The sequence below is a fragment of the Petromyzon marinus genome, chromosome 36 (assembly GCF_048934315.1).
Source record: "Petromyzon marinus isolate PM22_M1 ecotype Great Lakes invasive population chromosome 36, UKy_Petmar_22M1.pri1.0, whole genome shotgun sequence".
NCBI lineage: Eukaryota > Metazoa > Chordata > Hyperoartia > Petromyzontiformes > Petromyzontidae > Petromyzon > Petromyzon marinus.
Window position 1 is genome coordinate 11,235,589 of NC_133702.1, and position 12,131 is coordinate 11,247,719.

The 12,131-nt window shown below is 52.8% G+C and overlaps 1 protein-coding gene across 1 annotated transcript in view; it reads right to left on the reverse strand.

Annotated features, from left to right (window-relative positions):
* Positions 1–11,866, reverse strand: part of LOC116949466 (prestin-like) — a 28,835-nt gene extending 16,969 nt beyond the window's left edge. Inside the window, exons 1-4 of the mRNA XM_076071977.1 lie at positions 11,810–11,866; positions 10,052–10,312; positions 9,321–9,473; positions 707–789 (exon numbers count right to left, since the gene is read on the reverse strand). Of these exons, the coding sequence (XP_075928092.1) occupies positions 707–789; positions 9,321–9,473; positions 10,052–10,312; positions 11,810–11,866 (554 nt within the window). The remainder of the gene's footprint in view (positions 1–706; positions 790–9,320; positions 9,474–10,051; positions 10,313–11,809) is intronic.
* Positions 11,867–12,131: the final 265 nt, after the last annotated feature.

Sequence of the window (12,131 nt, forward strand, 5' to 3'; positions counted from 1 at the left end):
CCTGTCGCTTTTTCTCAACCAGCCGGAACACCTCCTCCATCAGCCCGGGTCTCTGGGGAGGTTTGGTCCCTGTACACAAAGCAGCCATTGTAGCTGCATGATCCACAGTCCCGAACCTCGGCCCTTTCCCCTTGGCATCAGGAGGGGGGACGATGCCAGCCCCAGTTGCAAGCGATGATGAATTCTTGCTTGAAACTCTCATCAGCTAGCTGAGACCAGGCCACTGTGGGTTTTAATGGGGTCCGAGATGGACAGCCACCACCGGAGTGGAAGAATGGCAGGCGCATCTTACAGATGACTAGTCAATGGTCAGAGGACAGATCAGCTCCACGGTAGGTCCTGGTGTCAAGCACATGGGCCCTCATCCGCTGGTCCTTTACTATATAGTCCAGCAGATGTTCTTGCTTGGACCCGGCATGCATCCATGATGCTATGTCGATGTGCCAATGCTGGAACAGCATGTTGGTAATTACAAGCCCAGGGGTTACAGAGAAGTCTAGCAGCCTCCTAACGTTGTTTTTTAGCTGATCTGGCCCATGCCTTCCCATCAATCCGTACGCACACACACACGTACGCACACGCACACACACGTACGCACACACGCACACACACGCACACACACGGAGCACAGGTGAGATGTCAAGGGCATCTTTAGCGCAGGTGAGACGATTGGGATCGGGGGGGGGGGGGGTGCTTCGGGTTATACCCGGAAGGGATGAGCCCCACGACGTCCACGCTGTGATCCGGGCTCAGCTGCAGCTGCTCGGAGAGAACCGTGCCCAGCACTACCTGCACATAGACACGGGTACACAGACACACGCAGGTACACAGACACACGCAGGTACATAGACACATGCAGGTACATAGACACACGCAGGTACACAGACACACGCAGGTACATAGACACACGCAGGTACACAGACACACGCAGGTACATAGACACACGCAACACAACAACAACAACCGCCATTCGCCACTAAGTGGCGGTGACATCACCACGACGCTTGTGCCAGGCCATGTGCACCTTGAGGTCACGTGAAGTGTCGAACACTCGCTGGCAGGAGGTCACGGGGCAAACCCAAGTGCCACGGGTCGACTGACTAAGATGACAGATGACTGGCTGATCAGAATCAGAATCAGAAAGGGTTTTATTTGCCATGAAAGTTCGCACAGACAAGGAATTTACTTTGGCAGGCAGGTGCATACATTCAACATATAGGAATCTTAAATCTTAAATAAGTGGTATACAAGTCTAACTATACTAAAGGTACAAAGTCTAACTAACACTAAGGGGCTAAAGTATGTAAAATCTTGAGTATATATCTAATATAAAGTAGCTATAAGATACAATCTAAAAATACAAAAATACAAATAGGGTAACATAGTGTAAATATGGCAAGGTGTCATTTGTAGATAAAATGTTAAAGTCAGTGTAAGCCCTTGGCCTTGTTGAAGAGGCCAGCAGCGGATGGGAAGAAACTGTCTTTGTGGCGTGAGGTTTTGGTCCTGATGGACCGCAGTCTTCTGCCGGAGGGAAGTAGCTGGAACAGAGAGTGTCCAGGGTGGGTGGAATCGGCCACATCATCCTCGCTCGCCTCATGGTCCTCGAGGTGTGCAGGTCCTCAAGGGTTGGTAGATTGCAGGCAATCACCTTCTCAGCAGTGGGGATGATACGCTGCAGTCTGCTCTTGTCCTTGGCAGTAGCAGCAGCATACCAGACGGTTATGGGAGGAGGTGAGGATAGATTCAATGATTGCTGTATAGAAGTGCACCATCGTTGTCTTTGGCAGGTTTAATTTCTTCAGCTGCCGTAGGAAGTACATCCTCTGTTGATGAGGGAGCTGATGTTCAGTTCCCACTTGAGGTCCCGGGAGAGAATAGTGCCCAGGAAGCGGTATGACTCCACAGTTTTGACTGGGGAGTCACACAGGATGATGGGGGTGAGTGGGGCTGTATTCTTCCTGAAGTCCACAACCATCTCAACTGTCTTTAGAGCATTTAGCTCTAAGTTGTTCTGGCTACACCAAGTCACCAGGTTGTCAGCTTCCCACCTATAGTCAGACTCATCCCCACCAGAGATCAGCCCAATGAGGGTGGTGTCGCCGGCAAACTTCAAGAGTTTGACAGACAGATGATTGGAGGTGCAGCTGTTGGTGTACCGGGGAGAAGAGCAGTGGGAAGAGGACGCAGCCCTGAGGAGTTCCGGTGCTGATGGACCTGGAGTCAGAGACTTGTGTTCCCAGCTTAACGCACTGCTTCCTGTCAGACAGGAAGTCTGTGATCCACCTGCAAGTGGAGTCGGGCACGTTCAGCTGGAAGAGCTTGTCCTGAAGCAGGGCAGGGATGATGGTGTTGAAGGCAGAGCTGAAGTCCACAAACAGGATCCTGGCGTAGGATGCTGGGGAGTCCAGATGCTGTAGGGTGAAGTGGAGGGCCATGTTAACTGCGTCGTCCACAGACCTGTTGGCTCTGTAGGCAAACTGAAGGGGGTCCAGGAGAGGGTCTGTGATGGCTTTGAGGTGTGCCCGGACTAGGCGCTCAAAAGACTTAATTACCACAGAGATAAGGGTGACCGGTCTATAATCCTTTAGTCCTGTTGGCCTTGGCTTTTTGGGCACAGGGATGATGGTGGAGGACTTGAGACAGGCTGGTACATGGCATGTCTCCAGGGAGGTGTTAAAGATGTTGGTGAACACCGGAGACAGCTGGTCAGCGCAGTGCCTGAGGGTGGCTGGAGAGACAAAGTCCAGCCCAGCTGCTTTGCGTGGGTTCTGCCTCTTGAAAAGTATATTAACTTCTCCCTCCTGAAAGGAGAGAGTCGTCTCTGTAGTAGGGGTGGGGGATGGGGCCTCTTGGGTGGGAAGGGGTAGTTCAGGACAGTCTAATTGTCTTTCAAATCTGCAGTAGAACTCGTTTAGGTCGTTGGCCAGGCGGGAGTCGTTAGTGATGTGGGGGGCTCTGGGCTTGTAGTTGGTGATCTGCCTGAGCCCTCTCCAGAGAACTGGTGTTTTAGTCTCTCTGAGTACAGTCGTTTAGCCTCTCTCACCGCCTTGCTAAATCTGTTCTTCGACTCCTTGAATCTGTCTCTATCCCCACTCCTAAACGCTTCCTCCTTCTCCAACCTCAACCTTCTGAGCTTTGCTGAGAACCAGGGCTTGTTGTTGTTGTTGAAGTTCACCCTGGTACGTGTTGAAATACAGCAGTCCTCACAGAAGCTGATGTACGACGTCACAGCCTCTGTGAGTTCATCCAGACTATTGGTAGCAGTCGTGAACATATCCCAGTCAGTACAGTCCAAGCACGCCCGCAAATCCTCCACAGCCTCACTGGTCCACTGTTTAGATGTCCTCACAGCAGGTTTGCAGAGCTTTAGTTTCTGCCTGTATGCAGGAATCAGGTGGACCATGGCATGGTCAGAGTGTCCCAGTGCTGCTCGGGGAACGACGTGGTAGGCTCTACTGACTGTGGTGTAGCAGTAATCCAGAGTGTTCCCTTCTCTGGTAGGGCATTTAATGAATTGTATGCATTTGGGAGTTCGTGGCTGAGATTACCTTTGTTAAAGTCGCCAAGTACGATGATCAGCGAATCTGGATTTGCTTGCTCCACACTCAGAATCTGGTCGGTGAGCATTCGTTTAATGTTTGTACAGGGGTGTAGGAATTTGCATGAGCAGGGGTGACTCCCAATACATTATCAAAAAGATTACCAGCTTCAGAAAAATGAAGGTTAAAATTGTCAACTATTTTTTGGGATCTGAAAAATATTCCCCATTTTAGTTAAGCTCAACGGGCAGATTGTCTGTTTTGGATGCCTTTTCGATACATTTGATTGTTTTACAGAAAATCCTGACATTTTCATGTGATTCCAGGAGAGTGGAGGAAAAGTAGGCATTTTTTTTCATGCAATATTTTTTGACGCATCTGGTGGGGCTGATGGTAAGGCCCCATCTCTTAGTGGCATGCTCCAGTCTCAGCAGCAGCGTCTCCAACTCCTCCTCTGAATGAGCAGCTATTACCAAATCATCAGCATACATAACGTGGTTGAGTAATAGGGAGCCATCCCTTGACCGCACCCGGGCATCGATCAGCCTCCCATTATATCTGTACCAAATGGAGATTCCCCCGGTACAGCTATTGAAGGCTTCACGAACTACGTGGTCAAAATAGATGTTAAATAATGTGGGAGCCAGAGGACATCACTGTCGCACCCCAAGGTGTACAGGGAATGGCTCTGACTCCCGGCCACGTAGTTTTACCCGGGCCCGCTCACCATCATGAAGGTCCTTAATGATCGTGAGCAGAGGGTCAGGGACTCCAAAAGCACGAAGAGCAACCCAGAGCCCAGGCCTACTGATGGTATCATAGGCCTTGACCAGGTCAATAAAGCAGAGATGTAGGTCTTGTTGGAATTCCCTACACCTCTGCTGTAGCAGACGGACAGAAAATATGACATCTGTGCAGAACCGCCCTTTCCTGAAACCGCATTGGGACTCCGCAAGCCTCTCCTCAGCGTGAAGGGCAAGGCGATGTTGAATTATCCTTGCCAGGACCTTTCCCGGCACACTGAGGAGTGAGATGCCCCTGTAGTTGTTACAGTCCTTCTAAAAGAGGGGGACCACCAGGGCATCCTTCCAATCCTGCGGAACCCGTCCAGTGGTCCAGACTGTTGTTATGATGTCATATAGGGCAGTCTGTGGACAAACGCCACCCTCCCTCAGCATTTCGCTTGGGAGATCATCTCTGCCCAGTGCTTTCCTGGTCTCAGACTCCGGATCGACTTCAGTACTTCCTCAACAGATGGCACCTCAGTCAGCCACTCACAGGGGGAGACTTCTTCCAATATTTGAGGCACCGCAGCCTCAGCAGGTTCATCCCCACTTTGTGCCACGATGTTTTCATGGCTGAGGGATTTCCCCCTCCCCCAGGACCTCACAGAAATGCTCAGCAAATCTGCAAACCTGTTACTGGTCGGAGATTGGGTCACCGTTTTTTTCCCTAATGATGGTAATAGGTGTGGCGCTGCAGGTTACTTTTTTGATGGAGTTAAATAGGTATTTGTGATCGCGGGCCACTGAGGCAGACTGCATCTCCTCAGCAACCCGCGACCACCACCCATCCTTGCAGCGCCTCACGGCTCTCCGAACCTCCGAGCAAAGGTTGCGGTAAGCCTCCTCATTCTCTGGCGTGGGATTCTGTAGACGATGACAATGGGCCTGTCGCTTTTTCTCAACTATCCTGAACACCTCCTCTGTCAGCCAGGGTCTCTGGGGAGGTCTGGACCGCGTTCCCAAAGCAGCCATTGCAGCTGCTTGAGTCACAGTCTTAAACCTCGCCCATTTACCCTCGACATCAGGAGGAGTGGGGGACGATGCCAACCCCAGCCGCAAGCGATGATGAAATTCTCGCTTGCAAATTTCATCAGCTGAGACCAGGCCACTTTAGGTTGGAATGGGGTCCTGGGTGTACACCCACAACGGCAGTGGAAGAATGGCAGGCACATCTTACAGATGACTAATCGATGGTCAAAGGGCAGATCAGCTCCACGGTAGGTCCTGGTGTCAAGGGCATGGGCTCGCATCTGCTGGTCCGTCACTATGTAGTCCAGCAGATATTCTTGCTTGGACCCAGGATGCATCCATGATGTTGTGTGGATGCGCCGATGCCGAAACAGCGTGCTGGTAATTACAAGCCCATGGGCTGCACAAAAATCTAGCAGCCTCCTACCGTTGTTATTGAGCTGATCTGGCCCATGCCCTCCAATCACTCTAGACCAGGTGCCAGCATCATGATCAACTCGGGCATTGAAGTCACCCAACAAGATGACTCTATCCCAAGCGGCCACTTTAGCCAGCACCTGTGATAGAAGGTTATAGAAGGCATCTGACTCATTGGCTTTGCCTGCATCCCTCCACGGATGTTCGTCTTCGGTGGGGGCATAAGTAACCACGACCACCACTCCTCGCCTCCGGTTGATGGGAAGGCGAGCCCAAAGTAGCCTGGGGCTTACAGCTTCCCACACCTTACCGCCACGCTCCCACGCCCCCTTCATTCTTTTGTTCAAAAGAAGAGCCACACCCTGTTGTTTGGCAGTCTGCTGCCCCGAGTAGAGGACTGTCCACCTCTCATAGTGGCAGGAGCCAGAACTGGTCCACCGGACCTCCTGAGTGCCACAGAGATCCAGGCGGTACTGGTCCAGCTCCCGACAGAGGAGTGGCAGCCTCTCCTCCGCAGTGAGCGTTTGAACATTCTACGTGGCCACACGAAGTGGCTTTTCGTTGTTTCTGGAGGAGCCCCGAGGGTGGAGATTCAATCTCCTGGCTCTGCAAATGGGGTTTGGCCAGGAGACGTCATAGACGCCTGTCCCCCCGGGGCCTCCGGCACAAGCTTATTAGTTACATAGTTAATTCGTGGTTTCGTGGTAATTTATTGAATGTGGAGGGGTTACCAGCCCCTCGCACCCGTCCAGGTACATAAACACACGTGGGTACATACACATGGGTACATGGACACACACGGGTACATAGACACACACGGGTACATAGACACACATGGGTACATAGACACACGTGGGTACATAGACACACGGGTACATAGACACACGTGGGTACATAGACACACCAATAGCATCACCCGCCATTCGCCACCAAGTGACGGCGACGTCAGCACGGCGCCTGTGCCAGGCTGTAATTGACCACGGCCCCTTACGTTGTGGCAAGCTTCGGGACCACTTCCTGGAGTCATGGAGTTCTTCCATTACTCGTACGGGACATTTCATTAAAGCGTGTTTTTTTAAGTTTTTTTAAATATAACTTTTTTTTCAGAAGCGACCTGGCCACAAATTATAGCGCAATAAAGTGGCCCACATGTGGAGATTTGTAGCACCGAAATAATATAAATAATCTCAATAAATCTCTTTAAAATTGTCCAGAATATATATTAAAAAAGTAAAACCTCACAATAATGCATTATCGCATGTTAATCAAATGCAGTGCATTATTAGTAGTAGTATTACTTTATAAAGAAGCAGATGAGTGTTGGTGCTCCGAGCACAGGAGGGTTGCGAGGTGAGCGTGACGATGGAAGCACGAGGGACTCGAACACGTGACGCGACATCACGTGCTCCCCACGGCGCGTCACGCGTCACAATCGGAGACTGCAGGAGGAGGAATCCGATGAGCTTCGAAGCTCTTTGTCACCAGACGTCCACCGGGGAATCGCTCCGTTCAGGCGTCACCCCGAACCCCCCTTCCTACCCCTCACGTTAATTCTCTCCCCCCACGTTGTTGTTCCCGACGAGCACTCCGACGTGAACGTCTCTCCACCTTCAACAACAACAATTCCCACTTCTGTGCCCCCCTGCGATGGCTCCTCGACGCTGAGAATCAAACTCGCTGCTCGAACTCACGAGGAGCTCCTCGTTGTTAGACCCCCCCCCCCCCCACCGGCGAGTATCTTTATTTATTTATTTACGAATAGGGGGGTAGGGGGGGGGTCTCTCGGAATCGCTCACGCCCACTGTTGCTTCATTGCATGGCCACCACCAGAGGCCACTAGCGGCCCCTGGTGGTGGCCTTCAGTGCTGCCCCTCGGCAACACCGCTTGTCAAAACACCCTCCACCCATCGTCCTCGTGCTGCCGTCGAACCCCCAATGGCCTCGCATGCACTGTATGTTGAACTTCTTTCTCACCGTACGTAGCCAACCGTGCTAATCGGAGGTGCGTGGGAAGGACAACAGACTACGGGTCTCTGTGTGAGTCTATGTGTCTCTGTGTGAGTCTGTGGGTCTCTGTGTGAGTCTATGGGTCTCTGTGTGAGTCTATGGGTTTTCTGTGTGAGTCTATGGGTCTCTGTGTGACTCTATGTGTCTCTGTGAGAGTCTATGGGTCTCTGTGTGAGTATATGTGTCTCTGTGTGAGTCTGGGTCTCTGTGTGAGTTTATGGGTCTCTGTGTGAGTCTATGGGTCTCTGTGAGAGTCTATGGGTCTCTGTGTGAGTTTATGGTCTCTGTGTGAGTCTGTGTCTCTGTGTGAGTCTCTGTGTCTCTGTGTGAGTCTATGGGTCTCTGTGTGAGTTTATGGGTTTCTGTGTGAGTCTATGGGTCTCTGTGTGACTCTATGTGTCTCTGTGAGAGTCTATGGGTCTCTGTGTGAGTATATGTGTCTCTGTGTGAGTCTGGGTCTCTGTGTGAGTTTATGGGTCTCTGTGTGAGTCTATGGGTCTCTGTGAGAGTCTATGGGTCTCTGTGTGAGTTTATGGTCTCTGTGTGAGTCTGTGTCTCTGTGTGAGTCTGTGTGTCTCTGTGTGAGTCTATGGGTCTCTGTGTGAGTTTATGGGTTTCTGTGTGAGTCTATGGGTCTCTGTGAGAGTCTATGGGTCTCTGTGTGAGTTTATGGTCTCTGTGTGAGTCTGTGTCTCTGTGTGAGTCTGTGTGTCTCTGTGTGAGTCTATGGGTCTCTGTGTGAGTTTATGGGTCTCTGTGTGAGTCTGTGTCTCTGTGTGAGTCTGTGTGAGTCTATGTGTCTCTGTGTGAGTCTGTGTGTCTCTGTGTGAGTCTATGTGTCTCTGTGTGAGTCTATGGGTTTCTGTGTGAGTCTATGGGTCTCTGTGTGAGTCTATGGGTTTCTGTGTGAGTCTATGGGACTGTGTGAGTCTATGTTTCTCTGTGTGAGTCTATGGGTTTCTGTGTGAGTCTATGGGTCTCTATGTGAGTATATGGGTCTCTATACGTCTATGGGTCTCTGTGTGAGTCTATGGGTCTCTATGTGAGTCTATGGGTCTCTATAAGTCTATGGGTCTCTATGTGAGTCTATGGGTCTCTATAAGTCTATGGGTCTCTATAAGTCTATGGGTCTCTATGTGAGTCTATGGGTCTCTATAAGTCTATGGGTCTCTATGTGAGTCTATGGGTCTCTATAAGTCTATGGGTCTCTATGTGAGTCTATGGGTCTCTATAAGTCTATGGGTCTCTGTGTGATTCTATGGGTCTCTATACGTCTATGGGTCTCTATAAGTCTATGGGTATCTGTGTGAGTCGCTGGTTCTCTGTGTATGCTGATCTTCTTTCGCACCGTACGTAGCCAACCGTGCTCATCGGAGGTGCGGGGGAAGGACAACGAACGAGATACTAAAGGCGTTGCGGCACCTCGCACTGATGACGTCTTATCGGTGAAAGTGCCCCCCACCGCCCACTCTCTGGAATGAGCGAAGAACACCGCCTTGCACGTCGATAAAGGACACTCAGAGAGAGAGAACAGCAGCACGTGTCGCGAGAAGCTCGGGGCAGGGGGGGGGGCAGGGGGGGCAGGGGGGGGCAGCGTTACCAGCAGCAGCTCGGCGGGCACGGGCACTCGGCGCAGGCGCGGCACGGAGTGGACCACGCGCTTGAGGAGCAGCATGGAGCAGAGCGAGAGGAGGCTCACCAGGGCCGTGACCACGTTCACCTGCAGCACGCCCCGGCACACGTCACGCGCCGTCTGCGCACACAGCCGTGGGGGGGAGGGGGGGGTGTCACGGGTTAAGGGGTCGGGACCGGAGTCGTGGTCGGGGCGCGTGTGGGGGAGCGGTGGGGGAGCGGTTAGGGCGCTGCGCACGCGGCGAACCGAGTTCAATTCCCGCTCACGGCTGCCAACACCGGTGAAGGTTATCTGAAAACCGGTCAGAGGCTTTCCCTAGGTCAACTCGGCCTCAAATGAGTACTTGGTGCGGTGTTTAAACAACGCTACTGGGGAGACAAAGGCGGCCTGGCGTAGTGCTGGCCCACCCACCCTTTGCCGGCCTTCATAGGTGCTCGTAAACAACACTTGCCCCAATAGGCTGTGGAGGCTACACGGGGGATCTTTGTCTCTACGTGCCGGGGTTGGCTCGTCTCCTTGCGCAGAGCGCTCGCTTAATCGCAGGGGACTCACGCAGGATGCTCCTGCAGGGTGTTCGCGTACCGCAGGTTGCTCGCACAGGGCGCTCACGTACCCACGTACGCACTCGCTCACCCTGCCCCATGCACCCGGGCACGGGGCAGGGCGCTCGCACGGCCGCAGGGTGCTCGCGTACGTACGTGCAGGGTGCCGAGCACCTGGTCGTGTCGCCGCGGCAGGGCGAGTCCCAGCAGGTGTTTGAGCTGCGACACGAGCACCGTGACCGAAGCGGCGGTGCTGAACCCGCGCACGAGCGGCTCCGAGAGGTAGGTGGCCACGACCCCGAAGCGGAGCAGCCCAGCCCCACCCTGGGGTGCGGCAAGCAGAGGAGGAGGGAGGGGAGGGGTAGCGCTCGGTACCAGCGGCGACGCACAAAGACAAAGCCAACCCCCCCCCGTAGTCTCAACAGGGCGTTAGGGGCAAGCGTTTTAAACTAAACTAATCTAATTAAAGTTGTTTTGTTTTACCGGGTAAGGCCCCCACACGGAGCTGTGTAGCTGTTGTTTTTAGAAGCGACCTGGCCACCGCAAACGAAAGCTCAACGAAGTGGGCTTATTGTCATCGTCACGTGGAAATATCATGGAGGGGAAACCCGGAGGACCCGGTGAAAAATCCACGCGGCCACGGGGAGAGAGAGAAACACAAACTCCAAATACACAGCAGCAGGCGTGAGGGACCGAACCGACGGCCTCCTGCATACCAGGCGAGATAGTTAACATCTTCATGCCACCTCCTAGATACCAGACGAGATAGTTAACATCTCCTAGCCACCTCCTGCATACCAGGCGAGATAGTTAACATCTCCTGGCCACCTCCTGCATACCAGGCGAGATAGTTAACATCTCCTAGCCACCTCCTGCATACCAGGCGAGATGGTTAACATCTAGCCACCTCCTGCATACCAGGCGAGATAGTTAACATCTCCTAGCCATCTGCATACCAGACGAGATAGTTAACATCTCCTAGCCACCTCCTGCATACCAGGCGAGATAGTTAACATCTCCTAGCCACCTCCTGCATGCCAGGCGAGATAGTTAACATCTCCTAGCCACCTCGTGCATACCAGGCGAGATAGTTAACATCTCCTAGCCACCTGCATACCAGGCGAGATAGTTAACATCTCCTAGCCACCTCCTGCATACCAGGCGAGATAGTTAACATCTAGCCACGTCCTGCATACCAGGCGAGATAGTTAACATCTCCTAGCCACCTTCTGCATACCAGGCGAGATAGTTAACATCTCCTAGCCACCTCCTGCATACCAGGCGAGATAGTTAACATCTCCTAGCCACCTCCTGCATACCAGGCGAGATAGTTATCATCTCCTAGCCTCGTCCTGCATACCAGGCGAGATAGTTAACATCTCCTAGCCACCTTCTGCATACCAGGCGAGATAGTTAACATCTCCTAGCCACCTCCTGCATACCAGGCGAGATAGTTAACATCTCCTAGCCACCGCAGCACTCTGTGAGCACCACGCCCGGCCGCGACTGTCTCCCAAAGTGGCGATGTTTACTCATCGCACCAAGTACTCATCGCACCAAGTACTCATCGCACCAAGTACTAATTCTATTCCGAGTCGACCTAGGGGAAGCCCAGGACCGGTTCAGTCGCGGGCGGGAATCGAAGTCGGGTGTCCGGGTTCGCAGCACAGCGTGCTGATCGCTACGCTCCCGCTCCCCGTACACGCGTACACGCATCATCCAAAGACCCCCCGCCGTGAAGCGTTCACACGCGCACACAGCCCCTCACCCGCACCCCCACGAGGACTTCGGTGCGAGTGACGTCTTTGCTGGCGGAAGGTCGACCGGTGAACAAAACGGACACGGGGCCACTGTCGAGGACAGCGGGACACTGCAGCGGTGCTGCGCCTGTACTTTGTAGAGTCTGATCAATACCGTCTGCGGCATTCGATCCGCCAGGAATATTGTCCTTCGAAGTTCCTCCTCGCACATCCCGGCTCAAAGTACCCCACACCGTGGGAGAACCAAAACTATAAATTAAACTAAATTATGTTTTTCCCCACCCAGGTAAGGCCCCGCTGAGCTACGTAGTTCTTTTTCAGCAGCGACCTGGCTGTCACGAATGATAGCTCTACGAAGTGGCCCATCACGTGGAAATGTAGAGCAGCCAAATACTCGAGACACGTGATGTTGATTCTAAATGTGGTAAGAAAAACCGGACGACCCGGAGAAAAATCCACGGGGAGAGAGAGAGAGA